Source organism: Sesamum indicum, linkage group LG5 (assembly GCF_000512975.1).
Source record: "Sesamum indicum cultivar Zhongzhi No. 13 linkage group LG5, S_indicum_v1.0, whole genome shotgun sequence".
Lineage (NCBI taxonomy): Eukaryota > Viridiplantae > Streptophyta > Magnoliopsida > Lamiales > Pedaliaceae > Sesamum > Sesamum indicum.
The window spans coordinates 13,336,524-13,361,840 of NC_026149.1; the positions used below are offsets into that span (position 1 = coordinate 13,336,524).

The 25,317-nt window shown below is 37.2% G+C and overlaps 6 protein-coding genes across 9 annotated transcripts; 3 read left to right on the forward strand and 3 right to left on the reverse strand.

The window, feature by feature from the left end:
- LOC105162572 (protein EARLY RESPONSIVE TO DEHYDRATION 15) lies at nt 2,552-4,287 on the forward strand. 2 transcript variants are annotated; one of them, XM_011080632.2, is made up of 3 exons: nt 2,552-2,706; nt 3,307-3,675; nt 3,905-4,287. In XM_011080632.2, exons 1-3 carry the CDS (start codon nt 2,640-2,642, stop codon nt 4,057-4,059), a joined length of 591 nt encoding a protein of 196 aa, XP_011078934.2. In that variant the 5' UTR covers nt 2,552-2,639; the 3' UTR covers nt 4,060-4,287. The 2 variants fall into 2 exon arrangements, with proteins under 2 accessions (XP_011078934.2, XP_020549614.1); XM_020693955.1 differs by lacking the exon at nt 2,552-2,706 and adding an exon at nt 2,827-2,849.
- On the forward strand, nt 4,434-6,602 carry LOC105162573 (probable F-box protein At5g04010). Its single transcript, XM_011080633.2, has one exon. It carries the CDS (start codon nt 5,743-5,745, stop codon nt 6,511-6,513), a length of 771 nt encoding a protein of 256 aa, XP_011078935.1. The 5' UTR covers nt 4,434-5,742; the 3' UTR covers nt 6,514-6,602.
- LOC105162575 (zinc finger CCCH domain-containing protein 39) lies at nt 6,991-9,526 on the reverse strand. Of its 2 annotated transcripts, none has more exons than XM_011080635.2 (3): nt 9,296-9,526; nt 8,193-8,975; nt 6,991-7,514 (listed from the first exon to the last, which is right to left on the reverse strand). In XM_011080635.2, exons 2-3 carry the CDS (start codon nt 8,926-8,928, stop codon nt 7,276-7,278), a joined length of 975 nt encoding a protein of 324 aa, XP_011078937.1. In that variant the 5' UTR covers nt 8,929-8,975; nt 9,296-9,526; the 3' UTR covers nt 6,991-7,275. The 2 variants fall into 2 exon arrangements, with proteins under 2 accessions (XP_011078937.1, XP_011078936.1); XM_011080634.2 differs by having other exon boundaries at nt 6,996-7,529; nt 9,296-9,525.
- Nucleotides 10,494-18,257, forward strand: LOC105162576 (DNA-(apurinic or apyrimidinic site) lyase, chloroplastic). Its single transcript, XM_011080636.2, has 11 exons — nt 10,494-10,628; nt 10,708-10,873; nt 10,993-11,075; nt 14,024-14,283; nt 14,392-14,702; nt 15,236-15,346; nt 15,878-16,015; nt 16,100-16,147; nt 16,833-16,913; nt 17,225-17,384; nt 17,783-18,257. The coding sequence occupies exons 1-11, from the start codon at nt 10,582-10,584 to the stop codon at nt 17,902-17,904; spliced, it is 1,527 nt and encodes a 508-aa protein (XP_011078938.1). The 5' UTR covers nt 10,494-10,581; the 3' UTR covers nt 17,905-18,257.
- LOC105162577 (AAA-ATPase ASD, mitochondrial-like) lies at nt 18,376-20,157 on the reverse strand. Of its 2 annotated transcripts, XM_011080639.2 has the most exons (2): nt 19,250-20,157; nt 18,376-19,081 (listed from the first exon to the last, which is right to left on the reverse strand). In XM_011080639.2, exons 1-2 carry the CDS (start codon nt 19,983-19,985, stop codon nt 18,594-18,596), a joined length of 1,224 nt encoding a protein of 407 aa, XP_011078941.1. In that variant the 5' UTR covers nt 19,986-20,157; the 3' UTR covers nt 18,376-18,593. The 2 variants fall into 2 exon arrangements, with proteins under 2 accessions (XP_011078941.1, XP_011078940.1); XM_011080638.2 differs by having other exon boundaries at nt 18,376-20,154.
- Nucleotides 20,620-24,838, reverse strand: LOC105162578 (UDP-N-acetylglucosamine--dolichyl-phosphate N-acetylglucosaminephosphotransferase-like). Its single transcript, XM_011080640.2, has 11 exons — nt 24,412-24,838; nt 23,733-23,820; nt 22,922-23,013; nt 22,716-22,834; nt 22,452-22,567; nt 22,252-22,379; nt 22,088-22,174; nt 21,531-21,591; nt 21,384-21,424; nt 21,188-21,308; nt 20,620-20,972 (listed from the first exon to the last, which is right to left on the reverse strand). The coding sequence occupies exons 1-11, from the start codon at nt 24,762-24,764 to the stop codon at nt 20,913-20,915; spliced, it is 1,266 nt and encodes a 421-aa protein (XP_011078942.1). The 5' UTR covers nt 24,765-24,838; the 3' UTR covers nt 20,620-20,912.

Here is a 25,317-nt window from a genome sequence, read left to right on the forward strand (position 1 = left end):
TTAATTTGAAATTCTTGGATACTTTTCTAAGAGAACTTTTGTATGATACAATATATAACCAATTTTAATAAAAACCAGAGCAAGTGAGATAGCCCCTTTTTTCTTTTCTTTTGACAAAGTTGCGTTTGGATAGAAAAGTTTAAAATTATGAATTTCAAAATTTTTTAAATTTATTTGGGCAATTTTAAATTTAAAAAAATATAAATCTTTCTATTCTAATTTTTAAATTATATTTTGACAAACATAGAAGGAATTTGATATATTTTTTTTTTAGAATTATTTGAAATTATTTCTTTAAATTTTTTATTTAAATTAAAAGTCATAAATCCAATACACCTTTAAAATATATTGTTTTGTTTTCAGCCTTGGGGACTGTTTGCGTACCGAAAGCCTAAAATGCTGCCCCAACTTTTGGCAGCATCGCTGCCCCAATTTCCCTAAAGCAGTTAGGAATACTGGAAAAGGTTATGGTTGCAGTCTTGATTTAGTGCAATGTAATTACTTTCAAATTTTACGTGTTGTATAAAATATTATTTCCAATTTTTACTTCATTTATTTATGTAATTCTGTAGTTATTTTTATTTTAAAACTTTCAAAAGACATTTCTATGATTGGCAAATCGAGTTGTGCTCTATTATGTTAGATATTGTTAGTTTCTAAGAAAGGTATTGTCCTCTTTAACTTCGCGTGAGTCTCACGAATTTGTCTTGAAAAGTCACATCATTAAGGAGGTAAAAGGTCCCAGATGAGGGGCTTGGGATTAGCAGATCGTCTTGTTTCCACAAACAACGCCAAATGATGTGGCTTATAATTTGATTAGTGCCCTGGTCTGCTCTAGCTGCATACGAGCCTAACGAATTTATATTAAAAGACGTCCCGCTGGGGAGACGAGGCATTTGGGATTTAATTATAAGTCACTTAAACTCTTAATTTGCAGCCGATATAAGACATTTGTCTAATACATAGTAGGAGTAATTAATGAGGGCATGATGTTGCAGTGGCTTGCCATCACATCTCATCTCAAGAGGAAAAGTGAGTGTAGTTGATACGGAAATTTTGTTTACTATGTGATTGGCAACGAGATAAAGGTGTAATGATTATAATTAATGTGATGTGTAAAAAATGTTAGGCAAGAAAAAATATATATAATTATAGTTGAACTACTTAAATTATATTGATTTAAATAAAAAGTTATAAGCAATTCTTCGTTAACTCCTACAACTTATTTATAAATGTGTAATATAGCGTATTCAAACGCTACACTTCAACTTATTTTTTTCTTCAAATACCCCTAATTTTTATTACTGCTCAATTAATATTACAACTTATTTCATCATAGAAGTTGAAGTTATTTTAAACAATCAATTAATAAATGGGATAATTACACTCCATTCGTTGAGGATTAATTTAGTTACATGTAAATTCTTTGTGATTTGAGAAATTATATCTAGCACTTCAGATGTTTATTTTCGTCTAACAAATAAATTCCTTCATTAGTTAAAATTCATCGAATTTTATTGTAGGTCAGATAAATTTTTTATGATCAAATTGCCCTCATTTGTCTTCACGCATTAATGTATGTGACGAAATATATTTTCACCGTTATAAGAATAACTTAGTCGGAAAAAAATATTTGATCTGCAATAAATCAGTAGTAAATCAATCACTGGTAAATAATAATTTTCATTCAATTTTTTTTGACAGTATTAGCAAATTCAGTGAATTTTAATTGATGGAGGGACTTATTTTTTAGATGAAAGCAAACCTTAGGAGTGCTAGATATAATTTCTCAAATCATAATGAATTTAACTATAATTACACTAAATTTCAAGAGAGATGAGTGTAATTATTTCTTAAAAATTTATAATCTTGAATATTGTATTCTCTATAATAAAATAAGCTTAAATGAGGGATTAAAGTTTGAATGAGACATGGAGCCTAAAAATGATTGGTAATTGCTATTTCACAAATGTGTCTATTTTAGTACCAAAATTATGATAGAATGAGCGGTGTGTAGTAATTACTGCAATTGTACTAATTTATAACAGCACTTAGGGGACATAATCTCATGGTGTAATGATGGTATTAGGTCGTGTACCTACCCAACCCAACCCATGTGGCCGACGCGGATTTCAGCTCATAACCCGGACCCACCACCAAAGCATCTCTCCCCTCTCCGCGCCGTCCGATCAACCCGGTCGCTTCTCTTGGTCGTTGGATTCTCCAAAACTGACAATTATTAGAATGTTTACAGGCCATGCGCGGTGGGGCCCACTTCTGGCCTCCGCTACAGTTCCAACACCTGTCCGTGTATACGTTTATCCTGTTCTGTCACCGGCTATACCCGGTAGTCACACCGACCTCATCATTTCGATTTGGGGTACAACTTTTGATGAGCATTGTACAAATTTTCGGTCAGTCGTTCGTAATTGGCGTGCTAGGGAGTGTTTGGATTTGTTGTTCCTTTGAGGTCCAGGGTTGGAACAATAGAGCAGGGTGGAAGCTTCTAACCAAACAAGACCTGAGTCCTCGGGTCAATCAGTGGGTAGGTTCGGGAAATACCAGGACCTAAGGTTCGGTACCCGGACCGCGAGGCTCGGGCTCTACGGCCCTATAAATAGCTTGCTTATTATCTTCGGATGAGTCGTCGCTCGTTACGTGTAAGATTGGAATTCGTCGGAAGAGAGAAGATATTTTGCTTGGAAGGTACTGCTTGTGGACTCGGTCTCTTTTTGCTGAGTTTTTCTTCTTTTGAATTTGATTAATCGGTTTATGGAACGTGTAAATGAGGTCTTTAACGGATAGATCTGAGGATCAAATACTTGGACTGTGAAAAAAATTTGAATTTTGTGAGTAAAAGTGGTTCAATTGGTCTGATCTTCTGTCAATTGTTTTGAGAATGATGTTTGTGTGGAAAACAGTTGTTTTGGTCGTTGTTAAGCTGTGTTTTTCTCGAATTCTTGACTTCAGTGGAAGTGAAACTCAAAAAAGAAAAAGGAGTTAAGATCGTTGAGAAACAAGTAAATAATCTCGTAATCCGGTTTTCTTTTCACCTTTTTTGTAGTTCCGAAAATGAAGGAAGCATTTGAAGAAAAAATTACTGATTGATGAGATTAATAATACTTTTTTTTTAAAAAATTTAATTTTGAATTCGGCGATCTTTTTATCGGAAAGTAACTTCAAGCGGGAAGGGAGCAATGAGACTCCTTTCCGGTTTTTGGTTGATTTCTTCTCTCATCTGTTTAATGATGAATTACTTAAGAGAGCAGTTACTTATTTTTATTTTTGATATTGTTTTCTCCTCAGGTTGTTTTGATCTGAACAGCAAATCGATAATGGCTCTTGTATCTGGAGGGAGATCGACGTTGAATCCAAACGCGCCGCTGTTCATCCCAGCGGCGGTACGGCAAGTGGAGGACTTCTCGCCGGAGTGGTGGAACCTTGTCACCACCTCCACCTGGTTCCGAGACTACTGGCTTAGCCAGCACCAGGGAGAAGATATTTTCGGAGCAGAGGACGAGGGAAACGATGTCGTTGGATTGTTGCCTGATAACATTGACCTTGGTGTTGATGAGGATATCCTGACTATGGAAGCCCAGTTTGAGGAATTTCTCCAGTCTTCGGAGGCTCAAGATTATTACGGAAGTAAGACCGCCAGAGGAATCACTGAAAATGGTATATATTATTCTTTTACATACTTGCATTTTGAAGTTTGACATAATCAATTAATGGCATACCTACTTCAAAGATCGTTATTAGTGAAAGATCGGTTTTCATAAACCATAGCAATAATATGAATAGTTGCCGGCCGAAGTAAATATTGAACTAGTCTATGATATTAGTCCAACACATTAATCATTTGAAGTAAACATGTCCTGATTCTTTGGGTGACTTTGATGATCAGGTTATGGTAAGAGGGCGGAGGCGCTGGTGAAGAGTCTGAGCATGCCGAAAGAGAGAGGTCCCATTTCGCCCAGGGAACTAACAAAGCAGTGGGAGAAGCCGGCTAAGATCGTGAGCCCAAAGTGCAGCCCCCGCTTCATCCATCAACCCCGCTGAGCTCTGAAGCTTGTTTAGGTCCTTATTAGTTCCGAGTATGTCCCGACGAAGCAGCAGCAATCCTTTTTCTTTCTTTTACTGTAAGTTTTCTGTATAGAGCAAGGTTTGCAGTCCCTTGTTCATATTCTGACGCCCCCCTGTTTAGTTTTAACATTAAACAAAAATGTAAAAAATATGTTGTACAACTTACATCCAAGGAAAAAAACATATGAGAAAGAGGTCACTTTATTTGGTCTATTTCATTGATGTTGTCCCGTTCTTGGTATTTGTGGTATCAGCAACTCGTTAAGGTTGAAGATTATGGTTTAGTCTGGTCACCAATTGCAGCACCTACGGCTCAGTCATGGATGCCAGTGGGTATTCGGATTGAATTTTCTCGTAAAAGTTCTTTAAATAGAATACATGATTATCATATTTATATATACATAGTATGTGTATGTTAAATAGAATAAAATTTGTAATTGAAAATCCAAGTCGGTGTGAAGCGATCATAACCAGCCGCAGTAAAAGAAACAGGCCAAATTAAAGAATACTCTGCCATAAGCATCACAAAGAAGAACCCATAAGACAGGTCTCATTTCTTTAATACATGTGATACAATATGAAGATTTTGCATATATTTTTTAAAATGGTTTTTGATCATTCGAGGCTCCCATAAACTAATAAATCAAAGGAATTACCAAAAGGTTGAATTGTTCAAATTTAAAGTATTTGAAATACAATTAGACTTAATAGAATCATTTCAATATGAGCGATGAGCTTATTTTGCGAGAGCAGCAGTGAACTTTGCTTGTCTGTCAATAAATTGAACTTTTAATGTGTACCAATAATTGAGGGTGGACTTCATTAGTATAATAATACATCTTTTCTCTATCCAATTTGTAATTTTAATGGGGCCAAGTGTTATATACATTATAAAAAAGAGAGTTGATTTTGAAGATAATTTCTCAATATTGTGATATATGCATAAAAGATTGCTTGTCAAAATGCGTCTATCTCAGGTTGCAAAGTATGATGCGTCAATTTCAATGGACCTAAGCAAGAGTGACGCTGTGTTTGAATTTTGCAATGGATACCCAAGTAATAGTATAATACTGCAAATTGAAAATCTCACGAGTTCGACAGAGCAAATTTTATTATTTTTAGTGATCGATGTTTTCATTAAGAATTATTTTTTAATTAAATTATAATATTTGAGAGTATAGAATGGTGCGACACAATGACTTATTTAAAAAATTATTCTGAAATGATAAATTGCAAACCATAGAGAAACAGAGTCCAGTGAAATTCATGTAGATGAATCTTCGATAGACGAAACCCACAAGACTTAGACTAAAGTCTCTCTATCAAATGAAAAAAAAAAAAAAGCTCGAAATTTTAAAATCACTTACTTAAAACAGAAAGAGATTGAGGTATGTAATTTCGTTTCGGTCTTACGTGAAAATCTTCAATCGCCCATTTAGAGTCGTACGTGTCAGTTCCAGTGAATCCCATGTGTCCACCCTCTTCAGACGTGGCAAAATACAAACAAACACCTGTCCATCACTCACTCACTGTCCCACTCTACCGCCATCACTCCAATATGTATATATATATATATATATGTGAACACACATTCTTGTAATTCTTGATACAAGAAACTGTGTTTAAGAGAAGGAGAATTACAGCACAACAGATTCCGTCATGTTTCTTGAAACCTCAGATACGATGCAGAAATGTTCACCGCCGTGGCAAGTTCTTGATCTTGTAGCCAACCACCTCGACCCCGGAACTCTAGCCACAGCCGCCTGCGTCTGCAAGTCCTGGTCCATTTCCATGTCTTCCGACCACCTCTGGCAGCCCATTTGCTCCTCCACCTACCCCTCCCTCTCCAACCTCCGTGCCGCCGCCTCCGACGTCCCCTACAGCAAACTCTACTCCCTCGGCCGCGCCGCCGATAAGCGCCGCGTGCAGAAGCCCCTTAAACCCCACCTGTCTCTGCACGACCTCTTCTTCGCCGTGGACGTCCAGACCAGCCGTGAGTCCGTCGTCACTGTCGCAAAGCCCGGCGGCGAACTCAAGCTCGACAAGAATGGAGTTTTCCGGTTCGACATCGAGGTCGAGAGCGACAAGCTGGTGGGGTTCGAGGCGCTGGATAGCTTGAGGATCACGTGGAACGTGGTGTTGGAGGGGTTTAAAGGTGTTTTCACGATGATGGATTGCAAGGGGAAAGGGAGCTTTGTGTTGGGGTTGGAGGGGTGGTTCTCGAAGGAGCTGCCACCGGCGGGGTGCTGCTCGAGCGACGCCGCAAGTGGGCTGGTGGCGGATTTGAGGTTGGGTCTGCGGGAGAGCGGAGGGAAGGTAGTGGTGGAGAAGATTAGTGTGGGGGTCTTGAGTATAGTGAGTTGGAGATATGTGTGTGTGGATGATGCTCTTAGGTATTTACAGCATTTTCTGTTGCCCTGTAATGTCTGAAATTTGGACATTTTTTCCCCTTTTGCACCTTTGTACAGTTGATGCAGGTAACGAAATAGTGTAAGATATGTCGAACGAAATTTCACGTTTGTAGTGGGGAATATTTTTATCAATATAGATTAGCTTGAACCCAATGGATATGTATTTGTCATGTATAATTCCGACCATATTCAATTTTTGGTTGGGATTTATAAGGAGAGGCACCAAGTCTTAAGAAAAAATGGGCATAAAGTCAAATTGACAATGTAATATAATACATTATTTATATATATTAGCATGAAGTTAATTTTGTAGTATTTTTATTACAGCCCAGGTACATCAAATAATTATAAGTTTATTTAACTTTTTAAGATTTGATACTTGTTGGATGAAACTGTAGTTTGGTATGTACCACTATACATTACATACTTTATTTGATGTGTGTCAATAAACCACAAATATACATGTAGAACAGTGCAAACGCATCAAATAACCGTTCCGACATAGATTAGGTTAGTGTAGATGGGATCAAGCCTTTGACCAGGTGACCTGAAATGATTTTCAGCCACTTGATAATGAATATTCCACTGAGAACAAAATTGAATCCCTTATTCAAATATTACAAAATAAAAATCAAATAATTCAAAAAGGGCAAGAACAAAAAGGCAATTGGGAAAGAAAACCAGAAATTACTGACAGCCTTTGTGGAGGTGTAATAAATCAAAATAAACATGTATTGCTATCAGCATCAGCTAGTTTTGGACATTGTTGTTATCCAAGAACTCATATCTCCTCTACGCCCGGCGAGCAGTTAGGCGGCGTCAGATCGTCCAACCAGTCGGCATAAATTCGGTTAATCTTCTTTGTAAGCTTCCATTTTGAGGTCTTCTTCTGTTCTCCATCTACATTCAGCGGAGGAGCGACCATCGGATTAGCAGGAGGCGTACTGAATGCAGAGACGGAGGCGGCCTTTCTTGGGACGGGGACTGCGTTCATCACCAGTTCTGCCTCATCGAGGGTGCCTGAGTATTTCAACTCTGTCAAGACAAAAGTGCCCAAATAGGGGAATTATTTCTAAGATGAAGACCCGGTTAAATGTTATGCATGAGAAACGACACAAACTATGAGATCGCATCAGCCATCACATAGAAAAGAACACGGCGTATATAATCCCATTAATTGGACATCATCTGAAAGATTACATGCTTCTGCTATAACAAAGTAAAGTAAGGTAAAACTGTTAAAGTGATCAAGACATAGTTTTGTTTCTACAACATAGGTTGTCTGTGATAGGAGAATTTGACAACCGAGGACAATGGATTAGACCAAGTAATACTGTGAATCAAGCAAAATGATCCAATGAAGAAAATGAAGACAATTATATGAAAATAACAGATCCTAGTCATACTATTCAGTATACACAGATGCCCAAATCTGAGAGTTTTCCGTAGTGTTGGATGTCGTTGTCTAGAAGTCCCTACTACGCAGTTCAACTCCTCCAAGTACAATGCACTAGAGAGTTTTACTTGTTTTTGTTTTAGCCTCACTTATCTTTATGATGCATATGATTAAATAAATTCTCCATTGCCTAAAGGGCAATCAATCAATGCTTTCAACGCCCGGTAACCTTTTCATTTAATTGAAGCAACAAACACCCAATTAAGTTGAGATACGACAAAAACGTCGTTAAGATATTATACCTGACTGTCCATGAGCAAAATGGCATCTTTCTCCAAAGGGACACTGGCCCATCTCCCATTTGCTGCACAGCTTTGTTTTCCAGTAAGCCGTTTGATCAAAATCAGTGCTGCTCCCCCTTGCGTCCCCTGTGACTCCAATGCTTATAGCAGAACTCTCTCTCTGACCAGGCATATCAACCTTAAACTTCTTCAACGGAGGAGGTCCTCGTTCATGAAGGAAATTGCACTTGTCACCATACGGACAATCTTCTCCATTGTAGTACTTCTTGCAAATCTTCATCCTGTGAATCATTCTTTGATCATCACCCCAACTACCACTACCAGCCCCCCTCTCCTTCTCCCGAATAAGCTCTTGCCAGTTTGGAGGCGGCTCCCGTAAATCTTCAGCACCATGAGCAAATGTGCAGTGCTCACCATTTCGACAAGTGCCTTCCGTGAACTTTGCACAAATTCGAGTCTTGTAGAATATATGGCTGGTTCCTTTGTTTCCCGGAATGTTTGGTGGATTGATTCTTGGATTCATTTGTGGGAAGGGAGAAAAATTCTGGGGCTTTTCGTTGGTTCTTGGTCTCTTGAAAGGAGGAGGACGATCAAATTGTGAGATCAAATCAGGCTGCTGCTGCTGTTGGTGGTCATTTCCCATCAAGAATGGCGGCCAGTATCCGCCGCCATCACCGCCGGCAAATGGTGGCGACAAAAATGATTGTGGTGGAGGAGTAGAATCCGGATAACTCATCCTGCTTTTTTCTCAGTACAATCCAATTCGTTTCTTCTCAAAGATTTCTGGAGAAGAATGAAAAAAAAGATTGAATTTTCACCGAACAAATCAATCCAAATCCCGAAAACCGAATAAGAAATCCCAATCAAAACATTGACATGCAGATGACAGAAAAAACAGGGGTGAAATCAAAATCGCCTGATACAATCAATTGAATTAAATCGGAATACGAACAAGAGAATCAATGCCAATTCAAACAATCCAGAAACGACGATCAAAAACCAGATTTTCGTGACTTTTTCACATACATTCAATCAAAATCATCATTTATTCGACTAATTCAAATCGAGTGAACGCATATGAATCAAAAGAAGAATCAACAGACCTGATCAAATCAGTGTTCCGAATTTAAACAAATTTATTTACTTATGCAATTCCGAAATCAGAGAGAAATGCCCCTGACTTGAAAAATACAGTAAAACCAAAGAATGAATTAAATAGAAGCACAAGAAAGGCGCCGCCCCCAAACCCTAAATCAAGAAAAACAAAAAAGGTTGAATTTTGGAGAAGAATGTAACGCTTAAACCCTAAAGACGGCTAAAACCCCACCACAGTTTCCTCGTATTAACCTTTGATTATAATGATTAAGATGAGATTATCTTCCAAATAAAAGGGTTGTCGTAATCGGTGGGTCCTTACGCATTAAATACGAATATACGTAATACGCCGCATCTGACAAAACGAAAATACGTTTACTGTCCGAATTTGGATGGCAGAATTCTTGTACAATTTATCATCAATTTGTGTATATATAACAAAATTATGAATATTTTTTATTATTTAAAAAATTATAAATATTTTAAAAATAAAAAAATAATTATATAACTCCTCGATTGTGAGTCGTATATTACTAATTTATTTTTATTGAATATTATAAAAAATATATAAATTTGGGTAAAGTAGATAACTTATATGGCAAATTAATACATTAAAATAGAAAATTTTTAAAAATATATAAAACTATAATTTATATATAAAAGAGCATTTTGATCGATTTATCATAAATATTGAATAGAAACATAACAAAGATTAACGAAATGACCGAGTTGTTAAATATATATTAAAATCAGAGGATGCTTATAATTTACCAAATAAAAAATAGTAAGCTATAAATTATTCTTAATTTATTTAACTATATTTTATAAAAAAAAGTATATAAATGATGAGAAATAATTGTATAAATATCTAAATAAATTAAATAATACATTAGTCAATTAATATTACAAAAAACTCGCATATATAAAATAAATATCCAACACATTCGATATGATTCAATTTATTTATGAGATTTTAGTCTTGTGAATAATTATTTTTAAAAGTGAAAAATATTTCAAATCGTTGGAGCGAGCGAAGTATCCTATTTTTCCTAAAAGCCCAATACATATAATTGGGCCTAATCAGTTTATTTGGCCCAATAGTTATGGGCTGAAGTCCAATTCATTCCTCACTAGTGACCGAGCCCATCTACTCCTCAAACCACAAATATATATATATATATATATATGTATATTATTTTGGCGGTTTCGGTTCGATTCTTTTTACAATAATTAGCGATGCTTACGTGAACACTACTCGACTGCTACCAACGCGCTCTCTGTCCCTTGATTTTCAATGATTCAAGCTCTCAAACTAGGGTTTCGCTATTCGAGTCCCGGGTGGTATATATTAGTTAAGGAGGATTTGTCTACAAATTGTTGAAGAAGTTGTCCCCATTTCTCTGACATTTGATTTTTGCAGTTTTTCGGCTGTGAATTTTGGAAGACCTAAGTTTAAGGGACCGGTTTGTTTATACTGGGCAATGGCATCCAGACGACTGCGGTCCAGTTTACGAGCATCATCTGCGGGGAACTTGGAGGAGTCAACAAGCGTTGATGCGCCGAAACCCCAGAAGAACGCTTCCAAGGTCCGAAATTTAGTGTGTGTATCTATACTGACGTACATTTATTGATTGTTGTGTGTAGATGCAAATGGGATTACTTGTGATATCTGTGTAAGAATAATCGGTTTTTGCTTGAAATGTAGGCGAGTAGGGGGGGAAGTGGAGTTCTTGAGGAGTCTGAGGTTATAGAAAAGATGACTCTTCAACAGATGAAATCAAGACTGAGGTAAATGCAATGTGTAGTTTCTCAGCCACATGCTATAATGGGTTTTGTTCTACAGCTGCAAATTTGGCTTTTTCTAACTAGTTGCATATTAAAATTACAGCCACTTGCGTGCTTTGCAGAAAAGATAATGCTGAAACAGATCTTAATGGCATGTTATTGCAACATTAATACATGGTCGAGTATGTAGACAGATAGTTATGTTTTTCCATGATTGCCATTGCGCTTGCTCACTTATGAACTCCAAGGGGACGTTTACTTTTGTAGTTGGAAAAAAGTGGTGGATTGGGCCCGTTTGGATAAAAATGCATGATAGGATAAATGCACAAGATTTGTCAAATGAAACAAATGTTGGTTTACTGGGCTGAATTGTAAATCGTGCAAGAGGGTTATTTTTTACATCGTATGACAAATTATGTGATAAAAGTAAGAAATTCCTAAACTGCCCTTTCGGTGATATTTTGGCCTTTTGTTTGTGTGTGTGTGTATATATATATTACATATGGTTTTATATATTATGAAAGATATATACCGTGCACACACCAAGACATACACATTATATAATTTTTTCGTAAAGTATACAATCAATAGTACACACACAAGTTTTCAAACTAAAACTGGAGCATACGAGAATAATGTTTAATTTTAAATTACAACAGTACACAAACAAATTTTGAGGGTATACGTTATTAAGTAAGGTGTAATTTGCAACAGGTGTATACGCATAAAATTTGTGCCAGAAACAGGTGTATACACACAAATTTGTGTACGAAATTTTCTTATGCTCAAAATTTACAAAATTCCATATACAGTTATGACTCATCTGTACACTCAAATCTACCAAAACAGGTTTACAGTGTATACACACAAAGTTTGTATTGTACACTTGAAATTTAAAATATATATACACTCTAGATATATATTTAAAAGTGTAATTTACAGTGTACACACATACAATTTACAACTTTTATATGGGGCTGGGGGAAGTGTAGGAAAATAATGTTTAATTTTAAATTAATAGTTAGTAAAACAAAGCTTGTAATTCCATGTCTCAAATGAGGGACAAACCAGTAAAATTATTGAAGAAACCCAAAAGTGGGCAGATCAGGATAAGAAATCAAGGCTCCTCAGCCGTGATAAACTATGCGGGCCTTGGTCCATCAAAAGAAATGCTGGATATTACTGGACTGGGCTAGAAATCCAGCTATATCCAGCCATGGTAGTCAAAGGCGCGCCATGGCGGCGCGAGAGGCACAGCCCTCACGCCATACGGTGCCAATGGCGTGCGCCTTCTCCATGGCGCCGCCATAGCTCGCGCCATGATGAAGAGGGGCCAGGCCCATCAATAAAAAAAAGAATCTGAAGATTATCTGAAATGAAAGTGAAGAATCTGAAGATTATCCAGTAGAATCAGATGATTAGATTTAGGCTTATTTGTTTTTTGATAAACTATTTAGGATGTATTTGAATCTGTAGGACTTTTGCTATCCTTCAATGGTTCAACATTCATCGCTTTAACTATATGAAGTTTTGTAATGTTGAATTTGGTTGTTTTATGTGTCTTATTTAACTCCTATACATTATTTCTAGTCAAAATAATACTAATTATATCAATATATAAATTATTTCTTATATTTGCGCCATCCTTCGAAAAGGCGCGCACCGCGCCGAGCGCCATGGCTCTAGGAGTCCTTGGCGCCATTGTGCGCCGTGCGCCACTGACTACTATGTATACAGCATAATAAGCCAATGTAAACGACCCCTAAAAGTTCTACTGGTTGCCGAAGTTACCAGAACAACAGAGTTATATTATGTTGTATGATCTAACAGTGAAAAGTATTTTTATTGAATTGTAATAAGAATTTTGAAAGCCGAAGCTATGGTAACTTCTGACATGCCTTGAGGTTCTGGAGGAGAAAATAATGTTTGTGTGCTTGAGTAGATTCAGAAAATTCGTTTACAGTTACTTTAGAGTTGGTGGTTTGTGGAATACTTGCTAAGTGAAAGATTCAGTTTGCTCTTCAGTTGCCCAATGTGGCAGATTTTGGCTTATGCCAATTGCTAAAGAAAAGAATCTTATATTACTCTTTTAACTTAGAGAAGAGCTGGAAGTCTACATTCCTGTTTCGTAGTGTATGAGATGTGTATTTGAGTATCTAAAAATAAATATCAAACCGTGTGACTTCACTAGTTATTTCTGTAAGATAGTTTTGAATTTTTGTCCATTGCTCCTCTAGTATTTTGCTTTAGGTTTCACTTTGTATCCCTTAATCAGTCTGGTTGTGTTTTGAACTAAGTTGTTTGCAGCAGTAAATCTTGAGGTTTTATTTCTCTTATCATTTTCCTTTTGAACTTGTAGAATATTGGAATCCCACCCGAAGGTTCAATGCATGAATTTCTTTCTGCCTTGTCCCTTGAAGAGTTGCATGAATAGTGAAATAGATGATACTTGTTGGGTATTTAGAAATTCCTAATATATGAAATCTCGGACCAAATCTCGGAACACATCCATATCCACCATCCCCAACAAAGAATTTGACAGAACAAAAATATGGTTACATTTAGCGGCAAATTGTGAGGGGCAAGTGAAAAATACTGCTTGGTGTATTCTCTTGGGCAATACAAAGGAGTTGGTGAGAGTGTTCTTTGATAACTGTGAGCATAGCTGTAAAAGGTTTTCTCTTTTGAATTTGGATATGTAAACTCAAGTATGCATCTTGTATCACTGAGAAAACTGTCATACTGGAAAAATGAAACCACTTCTGGATGTTGTTGGATTTGCTGAAGCTGAACCACATAAATCTGTGATTATATATTTACTTTTTCGTATATTATTCTTTGTCATTAACTGTTGGTGTGAATCGTGTAATTGGATTCCTATTAAATTAAATTTTGTGCGATGTTTGCTTCTTCTATACCAACAGTTCTAATGATGTATATCATCCTTTTAGTACAGGTGAAGATTCTTTGGTTCTACAATATCAAGAAACCCCTGAGGAGAAGTCAGCTGTTTGTAAAACTAATTCAAAAAGAAAGGCCAAAGGATTATCTGAAAGTGATCATATTCAAATTACAAATGATGGTTCAGACATTTCTGGAGGTAAAAGGAAGAAAACACAAGTAAAAGAATCACCTGAGGAGAGCGTTCACGTGAAATCTCGAAAGATAGCAACTGAAAAAGAGCTGATTAGTCAATCAACTGAAATTGAAGGTGCTCTAATCTATCTCTCTGTTGGTATTCTCTCTAGGAGGAATGCATGATTGTTTCTTCACATTTGGAGCTCATCATTCATGAATCACTGTTTGACAATGTTATCAGGTGGTCGAACAAAAAAGAAAGCCTCTTCAAAGACCACTATGTGCAATATCAAAGCTCATGTCAAGGTAGATCTTTCTGAAGACGAACCCTGGACAGTTCTTACTCACAAGAAGCCCCAAAAAGGGTGGGCTGCATACGATCCCAAAACTATGAGGCCCCCTCCTATTACTGCTGATATGCCACATGTGAAGTTAATGTCTTGGAATGTCAATGGTTTAAGAGCATTACTGAAGTTGGAGAGCTTTTCGGCACTGGAACTTGTGCAAAGAGAAAATTTTGATGTATTGTGCTTGCAAGAGACAAAACTACAGGTATAACTTGTCTTGTTTGTTATTACTTTATATCCCTTATTTTGTCAAGCATCTAAAAGCATAACCTAAATTTGAAAGATCTACGTACTAGTTAATCTGCGACCCAATTGCCTTTCCATTTTAATACATGAGCAAGTACGAAGAGGATATTATAGTGGAAAATGGTATATTAAGTGTTTTAGCCTAATTAATATATAGTAGGAACCATGTATGTTTTTGCCTCAGTAGTCAGTACTTTCTCAGACCTCTGCCCCTGGAGTTCTAACAAATGTTGCTTGATACTGAACTGCGCTTCGTGTAGCATAGATATTCAGGTTTAGTTTCTGATGCATGCACCACTCATTCAAAAGTTTGAGCTGCATATTTTCTTGTATATTGTTTGATCTTGAATTTTAAGATTACGCTGGTCAGAAGTGTAGCTATTACGAAATTTAGGCATGGTTTTTGCACTCTGGATGGGAAGTACTTTAACACTCTAGTTTAACAGAGTTCTGCCATTTAAGGATTTTATATAGTATTCACTCTGTGATCAGGAAAAAGATGTTCATTCCATTAGACAGACTCTCCTAGAAGGTTATGACAATAGCTATTGGACTTGCAGTGTCTCAAAGCTGGGATATTCAGGAACAGCTATCATTTCACGGGTACATTCCCTTTCTAGTTTCTCACATGGGGACTGTTGTTTCGCTTTCTTACTCTTTCACTTAAAATATGCTTCTTGTTTGATGTCAAATTATCCTAATTCCCTTACTTTACAACTTAAAAAAATTGCTTTTTACTATAAAAAAAAATGTAACTAGCCTTCTTAGGTGTCAACCCTGTTTTCTGGCTTCTGTGACTTATCTAATGGCACCAGAACCGATATAGAAATGGTAGGTTAGCTTCTCAAACCTGTTCGTATTCCCAGGAAGTCTTTGTTGAAAATTTGCTTCTTCAATAATTATACTAAACCACCAAGATCAATTTTGACATAATAGGTTGGCTTTCACTGAAAGCATCTTTAAAGCAGAACTTTCTTGCATTATGAATTGGTAATCCTGCTTATGTGTTCTAGGTTTCGTGGGTTTCTTGTGCAAAACAAGAAATACAGTTGTTCTGACATTGTGGATTGGTTTACTTTTTATATTGCAAGTCTGTTCACTTTTCTAAAGAAAATTGATTCCTTCACCTGGCAGATAAAACCACATTCTGTCAGATATGGGTTGGGCATATCAGATCATGATAGTGAAGGACGCCTTGTCACTGTGGAGTTTGATAACTTCTATTTATTGTGTGGCTATGTTCCTAATTCTGGTGATGGTCTTAGACGACTGGTATGACACTTATGAGCTCTATTCTTTGTCACTCTCTTACTTATGCTTGGTTTTGAAATACAATACCATTTCCCTTTTGGTTAGTCATACAGGATAACTCAGTGGGATCCTTCTCTCAGCAACTACATGAAAGTAAGTCTCCTTAGTTATTGATTTGTGCTTTGAGACCTCGCATCCTTGTCCCAGGTCTTTGCTTCCTATCAGCAAGTTAATTCTGTATGAGTAGTCTCTTATTTGACGCTTTTGGTGTTTTATAGTTTAGAAGATAAATTTTGACATACAAATCTATGAAATGTCTTCTTGTTCTAAACAGTAGTCGCCTACTTATGTGGAGCTGGAGTCTTTATGGGTTACAGTTATCCTCACCGGCTGTGCAAGAAAATGTCTTCTCTCCAACACCTTACAGCCTTGGTTTTTAGAAAAACTGTCATAATGTACATTTTCCTTTCCTTTATTGGGAGCATAGGTGACGAAAAATCAGTTGAAGTGACTAATTCTTTTTTCACTCTTCTTCTTGTTTCTCTGTATCGCTTTTTCTTGCTTGTTTTTGTTGGAAACTTGATTTTATTATGAGCAAGTTTATGCAAGTGATGACAAATTATCTCTCTCTCTCTCTCTCTCAAAATAGTTATACCTTAGCCATCACGTTTTCTTGTGTTCTAGTTTACATATGTGTTTTCTCTCATTTCTAAGCAAAGGGGCTGCAAATTTGAAATTTTCGATCTTTTAATGATTTGTTTGACAAAATCTTTGTTGAGTAATAATAAAGGTGGATGTACAACCACCTAGCAAACTTATTTGAAATTGTGCTTTCCAGGATCTGGAACAGTCGAAACCTGTTATTCTGACTGGTGATTTGAACTGTGCTCATCAAGAAATAGATATTTGGAACCCAGCAGTGAGTAAATCTGATCCTGAATAATCTGATTTTCATTTACTTTCTTTCTCTAGTGAGTGTAAATAGGACATGCAACTTGTGTGATACGGCACAAACTAAACAAGGGACGTGGTTTTCTTTCTTGTCCTTCTACTTTTTTTGAGGTGGATGGTGGGGCTAATGAGTCTGCAAAGACCTACAAATGGGGATGGATTATGAGTATTAGCTAATAAGTTCTCAGAAGTTTCTTTCACACCCTAAGAAAAATGCCTTGTGTGGTGTATATGTTGAACTTGGTGACTGGGAATCCTAACTGTCTTGTTGTCTTTCAGGGTAACAGAAGAAGTGCAGGTTTTACAGATGAAGAGAGACAATCATTTCAAACGAACTTCTTGGATAGGGGTTTTGTCGATACCTTTAGAAAACAGCACCCTGACGTAGTTGGCTATACATATTGGGGCTACAGGCACGGTGGACGAAAAACCAACAAAGGTATGTTGTACTCCATGTAAGATGATATACATGTTCAGTTTTCTTTATGCTTTTAATGTTTTACCCCTTCCTTTCTTTTGAAAGCATAGTCTAGGTTGTCTATAGTCTTTGAACTACCCAGATGCCAATGATCTCAGTATAACGACTAATTCTATTTTGATGTACCTATATGGCTATTTTTTTGGTGATCTTGAAGCCCTTGAATGTTTTTTAGCTAGACCCAAATCACATAATGTATCTCAAGTACACCTTACTTTTTCTTGTGCCTCTGCGCACAAGGGGACAGCATACCCTGTTACAGCATAATGGACTATGTATAAGACACATTTCCTGAAATTATGGTTCTACTAATGTTTGCTCTCTCTATTTGCTTTTCACGTTGTCTCATTTTGAACTAGGGTGGCGGCTCGACTACTTCCTTGCTTCAGAATCGATCGCAAAACAAGTATATGACTCTTACATTCTCCCAGATGTTGCTGGAAGTGATCATAGTCCTATTGGCCTCATTTTGAAGCTATAGGGTGTCATGCTGATTTCTGTTGTATTCTCGAGTCAGTGATATGCTGAAAGCCATCTTGATCGCAGAACTAGTGCCCGCTTTCTTGAACAAAACAATCTAGAGTGATCTTCTGTAACAGTAACGATCTGGATTCAGAGGAGAATTTTTGGAGACACTTCGGTCAGTAGCACTGAAGTGTATGAATCATCTTCTGTCCAAAATTAGTCGAGTCAGATGCGAGTAGAAGGGTTCAAACTTTGATAGCATTTAGAGAACGGATTTCCTTAAGGGCTTAGCAGGGCCTAGTTCATTGGAATTTTTGTTGTGCAAGTTCACTGTATTCTCATAGGTTCTATGGCAGGATCTTTGGCCCCTGTTTTCTTCGTCACCTTAAATTTACCAATCTCACTCTCTTCCCTGGCGCTTTTGCATATTTAACTCTACTGTCATCTCAAATCAATGTTGGCTTGGGAATACTCTTCTAACAACAAATTAAAGAACAAATTGGCCTTAAGATTTTCTTTTGGCCTTGAAATGCAAGTACATTGAGAAATGTTCTTTTATCAACAAATCAGAGAACGAATTTGCCAGTTCTTCCTATAAAGAACTCGCAAAACCGTGATACAGGAAGCAATTTTCAGGACCAAGTTGTCATAATCTGGACAGTTTGTTGTATCTTCCTCTAATGCTTTCGCATCAGATGAATCTTCTCATCCAACTGCTGCTACATTTTTGAGGCTTGCTTTTGCTCCAGCTTCCTCGAGAGCTAAAATCAGATTTTCCAAGCAAATTTCTGCATTTCCAGGTACAGTTTTTGGCATCAGACTCTCAGCAACATCAGCAGGAGTAATCTTGATTCCCCCTAACAAACTCTCAATCCTTGGAAACAAATGGTGCCATTCCAAACCAAGATAATTCTTTGCCAACACCTTAAAACCCTCAAAGCTGCAATACGAAAGCTCTATGTGCTTGTCCATACGACCTCTCCGAATCAATGCAGGGTCCAAATTTTCCACATAGTTAGTAGTGAAAACGATAATTCTTTCCGCCCCACAAGCCGACCACAGCCCGTCTATGAAATTCAGAAGCCCTGACAGTGTGATGTTGCTGGTCTTGGACTCAGTTGCTTCTCTTGCCATTCTGCGCAAAGGGTCATCCTCTTCCAGCTCTTTCTTCTCCCTTCTCTTGGTCCTTTGCCCTGTCAGGTCAGCCGAGCAATCAATATCCTCAATAACGATGATTGCCTTACCAGATGTCCCGATCAGCAGTTTTTTCAATTCAGTGTTATCTTTCACTGCTGTTAATTCAAGATCATAAAGATCATACCCCAACAGATTAGCCATTGCAGCAATCATAGTGGATTTACCAGTTCCAGGGGGACCATAGAGAAGATATCCTCTTTTCCAGGCCCTCCCGATCCCTGCATAGAAGTCTTTGGCCTTGCTGAACGCTAACAGATCATCCACAATGTCCCTTTTCTTCTCAGGCTCCATTGCTAACGTTTGAAACGTCGCAGGATGCTCAAACGGGACGTGGCTCCAGGAGGATCCACTGTTGGTGTAGAGCTTCCGCTGTCGGTTTCTGACCTCTATTGACTTCCCCTCCTTCAGGACATGGTTAATGTAAGTCTCAGTGATGAATTTCCTGTGTTTCTTATGGAACCTCAGATTGTAAAACCTCTTCTCATCATTAACTGGATGGAAAGAGAAAGTCTGAGTCTTGGAAATGTTTTTACCAGAAGCCCACCAGACTTTGACTCCTGAAAACTCATCAGCCACTTCTTCGTTGTCATCCATGCTCAAAGACACCGCCTGGCTGCTGTTTTTCACCACATCCGCCTTGAGCCGACTTGCCTGGGCGGAGGAATTGGAGCTCAGGTAGGTTTCTATGGCGGAATAAGCTTCGCTGCGGAACAGACGCTCGCCAGTGAACTCATTGAACGTGATTTGGACATAAGGAGACAGGAAAGTTAACAGCTTTTGAGAATGTTTCTCAACAGAGCTTCTGAGATGGTGAGGGAAATATTGTTCAATAATTGCTTTCATGAACATGAACGCGGCAAGAATGGATCCTAGTTGAGCAAAGATTTCTCCAATCCTCATTTTTCTGCAGATTCTTATCTCAACTATGCTTCCTCTCTTGCTACATGGTAAACCCAATTACTATCATTTTATACCAAGTAGCATAAGGCAGAAGAGAAGAAAATAAAAGAAAAATATCGGTTTTTGGTGATCACTTGTTTTTTATCTAGAGTGAGATCGTTTAGCCTTTTCCATTACATTCACGTTTTTGTTGTTGCTTTCATTTTAGGAATCGAGCAGTCGCTGTATGGTTTGTCTGAGGCGGCTCAGGCAAGGTCGGTTTTTTTTTTTTTCACGTTTTGATATCACAATATTATGCCAACATATGATTGATACGTGTTCTTTAATTTGAAAATGGGTCCACGTATAAAGCTAAAATTTTAGTTGATTTGATACTTGAAATTATTCAAGAGATAGCAATGAAATCTTGACTAATAAGAGCAAAGGTTCAATCAAGATCCCATAACTAATTAGTGACGTGTATAGGGTCTGAATCCCATTTAGATGTTATCTCCTTTAATGATGGTATCTTTCAAATTTCGAGTTTAGAATAATTGATCATATTTAATATGTTATTATTCTTAGGAAATTGATACTTTATTAGTTTTTGAATCTTGATGAATTTCTAGGAAATACATTGATTTTTCTCTCAGAAAATCTTAATGCATCGAACAGTTAAAAGCAAACTTTGACAACAATACAACACAATTCAGAAAATTAGTATACTCTATAACAAGCATGTTTCCTAACATCTCTTATCTTTTCTAGTACAAAATTCAATAGCGAGTTAGGCTTAATTTTGACGTATTCAGCTGCACAGTAACTTGTGTTTCCTGAGAATGTAATACTTTTGACATTTAAGTCAAAGTTCGCGAACGGACACATGCCTTTTGTGCTGACGGTCGACAACCACAATTAGCAAGAATTTCTTAGCACTGGCTGATTCCATCACTTATACCATCCTGTAAGAAGCCATCGCAGCAGAAAACAGAATCCGCAACATATGGCCTACATAGATCAAGATACGTTTTTCTTTTTAATATTTTTTTCTCAGTATATGCAAGCGAGAAAAAGATTTGTATAACTAGGTATCTGGACAACAGAAGCCAACTTTTTATTGTCATTGATCCACATGCCAGTTAGAAGCCAGCTTAGGCATTCGCAGACATCGTGGGAATCAAGAAAAGGAGGGAAATTTGGGAAGCAAATTAAAAATCTGGTACCTGGAAAACTAGTAGTAGAATGCAAAGGGACTTCTCAGACCTCCGACCAAACTGTCTGAGAAATAAGTTCACAAGAGTGCCATCATTTGTTCCTGTTAGCAGGCCTGAATGTGGGTCGAACCTGCGAGTCATAGGAAATATTAACATGTACAGAGGGAACATATTCTGGAATCAGAAGCGAGAATGGGGAACCTACTTTGGCAGTCGATGCCGTGGACAAGGCACAATACCAGCCAGCTGAGAAAATGGAAAAAGAATAAGCATTAATCAATACATTTTTTGTGAAAGGACGAGTGAAAGAGAGTGTCATGTGTAGTGTGCATGAGAAAGAGAGAGAGGGAACCTGAGGGAGTGAAAGCAGGAAGTTCAGAACTTGTGGAGCAAAGAATATCAAAAGTGTTTCACTGAAATGGAATAAGTTCAGAACTCAGTGAATCACTAGAAAGCTTAGCTTAGTGAACAAGAACCACAAAAAGTAAACACGGACAGACAACTATCCATCTAGTTACAAACCCTCGCACTTTCAGTGTTGAACTGACAAAATATCAATTATAATTGGCAACTTTCAGACTTAGCCAAGACACCTGCCTTGGTTGCACCCTAATATCATATTGAATGAGACGCCTCATTTATACTAGATACCGCAAATAATAGACAATTAATATATAGCAGCTCCGATAAAGCAGAATAATCAAACTTCAACTATTGAGTAGGGCAAGGAAATTGTGAATTGAAAATCTGAATGCGATCTTAACAAATAACAAAGGAAAGAGATTTATTATTCCTTCCTATTGACAAAATTGTGCAATTTCCCATACATTAAAAAGACTCCAAACTAAAGTGTGGTTTAAAATGACTTATGATGTTGAGCAACAATGTGTGGGGTATGAAGAAACACACCTAAAATGGCCTAAAATGCCAACTACGGCCATGGTCATTCCAGCAAAGTAAGTGTAGGTGTCTCCAACAAAAACTGCAGATGGATACCTATGACAAACGGCAAACAAGGTTTAGTATGCATGAAGATGTCTTACTAGAAATGGAGAAGTTTTCAGCATATTTACCAGTTGTAAGAAAGTAAAGCTAAAGAAGTTGCAAGCAAAGGTTGAACAAGGTAAATGGAGAATGCATGTGCTTGTTTGTATTCAAGATCAGTGGATGCCCCAATTTGCATGATGTTGTGTATCAATATCTGCAACAATGATTTTGTCAGATTTAACACAAGCAGTCAGGCATGCACCATGTATGTAAGACTTTTTCTTACAGCACAAGCGATAATAACTGTCTGTCCGACTTCAAGGCCATTGATCCCTGCGTGAATGTTTATCGAATTTGTGCAAAATACAGCCAACAATCCCATGTAGAGCTTATATATCCACCCTATTAGCAACAAGGACGTGTTATAGAGAGAATGAAACAAGCAGAATTTGGGTGAAATATAGGAGTAGCATCCATCTAATTTCTGGAGTAGTTCTTGAAAAATGACTTCTTTATAACATCTAACTGAAGAATTTATTGAATAAATTACCTAAATCTAAGATCTCGAGTCCAACATATGGAACAAGTGGCTTTGGTATAATTATAGTTGTATGGCCAGCATACGCCATCAATAATGGTAGAGCAGCAATGGATGGTAACACCAATTTCCTGTCTTCAAAATTTCATAAGAGCATATAAGTATCTGTTATAGAGACAATTCCAATAATAATGCAGAAGAAACATAAGAAAACTCACACTCTCCAAGGTACATCAAGGACATCATCAACAAATCCAAGCAGAATCATGAAGCAGATTGATGCTAGCGCAGCATTGTATTCAACGAGCCACTTAAAGAAAAAAAAAGGGAAACAATTTAGTTTTTGACCAAAATTAATATAATCAGCTCAGCTAAAGTAGTGTAAAATCAAATAGAACAGGATTTTAAATTGATGGGGAGCAAGTGAAACAAATAAAAGAGAATATTAATAATGGAAGAAGTTGGATGCCATAAACTTCACTGACACCACCGTGTACATACTTCATGAAATGCACAAGTTGCATTGCGAATTAGTTCATCCATTAAATAAACATATCCTCAATGTTCAAACTAGATAGTCTTTCTTCTCAGCCCTAAGTCACGCATTTATACAAACTCCAATACATCCCTGCTAACACCATCTAGCCCACCAGTATAATAGTATATTCAATACTTTTAACTACCAAAAACTCAAATTTCATGTCAGTTTACATGATCTTCATGTTTCCATAGATAATAAATGCAAATCTGACGAAGTTGCAAGCAGTTATCTCCAATTTTCAGTATCGGGTTTCCACAGGAAAATTTCTGCATAGTTCCATTGGTGATTGTAGAGACATGTAGATATCGATTTAATCCTCCAAAAACATTTTACACAATAATGTTTTTAATTTAGATATGTACGTTCAAAGGAGTAATGTGGACTCAGGGAAGCTTGTATGCGGTGCCAAGTTCATACAATTTGAAAAGTGAAAAGGTTCTATGCCCAAGAATGAAGAATTACAGTGTAGCAAGGCAAACAATACTTACATTTGAATCTGCAGTGAAATTAAAATATTGGAACAAGATTGTCACAACTAGAAAAACTATTCCGACAACAATGCCCAATGACTCAGGCCTGCAAAACATCATATAATGAAATCTAATTATAAGAAATCCAGAAACAGGTAAAAGGGACTACTCCAGAAAACAAAGCATGACATTGAAGACATAAGGAATTATAGAATACATGACATAGCTTTATGCTAAATTGCAATTTAAGCCTTTTGCAAATCCCCACCGGTTATATTGTGTTGCTTAGCAGTTCTTGAATCAACCGGTCTAAAAAAGTTCCCCTAGATTAAACTGATGTCTCATACGGATTTGATAGAATCAACATAATGCTCGTTTTCTTTCAGATTAAACTTCAAAAGGCAATGCGAAAGAAGTTTTGATCTATGAAACACTGTAATCCTCTGAAGAACAAATCACATTTCAAAAAGTTAAATTTAGGATAGACATTGCAAAGAGCACAGCACAGCCCCCCCCCCCCCCCCCCCCCCCCCAACAGCTCCTCAGAGCGCAAATGAGCTTTTGCATAGAAAGTGAAAGACTAGCCCATCTCAAGAAATGCATATCAGCTCGAAATTCATCAAACCTACAATTCGAAATTCACATCAGGAAACTCAAAACCTGAAGAACTGATAAATCTTAAGCAAATCAAACTTACACTTTAATGGATCCGTCTGGGGTTCCTTTCTTGTTAATATCATACCCAAATAAATTCCTTCTCAATACATACTTTGAAGCCACGGGAATCATTCTAACCGTAATGAGAAACCCTATAATGCTGACTAAAGCACTGATCAAGATCGACTTTTTAAGCTCGTAATCGATTCTGTAGTAAAAGAAAATCAAGTACAAATACGGAACCGAAAATACGAGCGAGAATTTGAGTATTGTGGCGAATTTAGCAGAACGAATCGGGGGTTCCGTCGTCGGACTTTCGGGCTTGACTTTCTCCGAGTCGGGTTTCGAGGTGGCGGTTTCTGTTGTTGCAGCAGCTCGCTTCTTAGCTGCCATTGCTCTGCCTGTTCGTTGCACTGTTTTCTCCTCAACTCCACAAAATGTCTCTGTTTCTCTCTCTACTCTCTTCTCTCTCTATAAATATGCACACACACACACATATATATACACATAAAATGTAGCGAGTAATATTCGAACACGTGGGAAAGTGTTGTCATAAGTGGGGCAAAGAAGATGAGGTGGCACCCGGGGTTGTACATTGTTGTGTTGTACCTTGGTTCAAACTTTTTGCATTTTAAATTTGGCCAAATTCCATTTTATCGCATGTATTTTTGTTAAATTAACAAAAAGAAAAATTTATATTTTAAAAATAGGCAAACAAATTTCTTTTCATTTTCAAAATTCCAGTCGAAAAATTCCATTCTGTTACAAATTGACGGAAAGTGGTGTGGACGCACGGGTGGTGAACCTGATTGTAGATTTCAGCCGTTTTGATTGATATTTTAGTCCATTTTAAATTACAATACCCCTTATATCAGTATATAAGATACTAAAGCTTCTTAGCTTGTTTTGTGTGCATTTTTGCTTGCATCCCCCCCCCCCCTCAAAA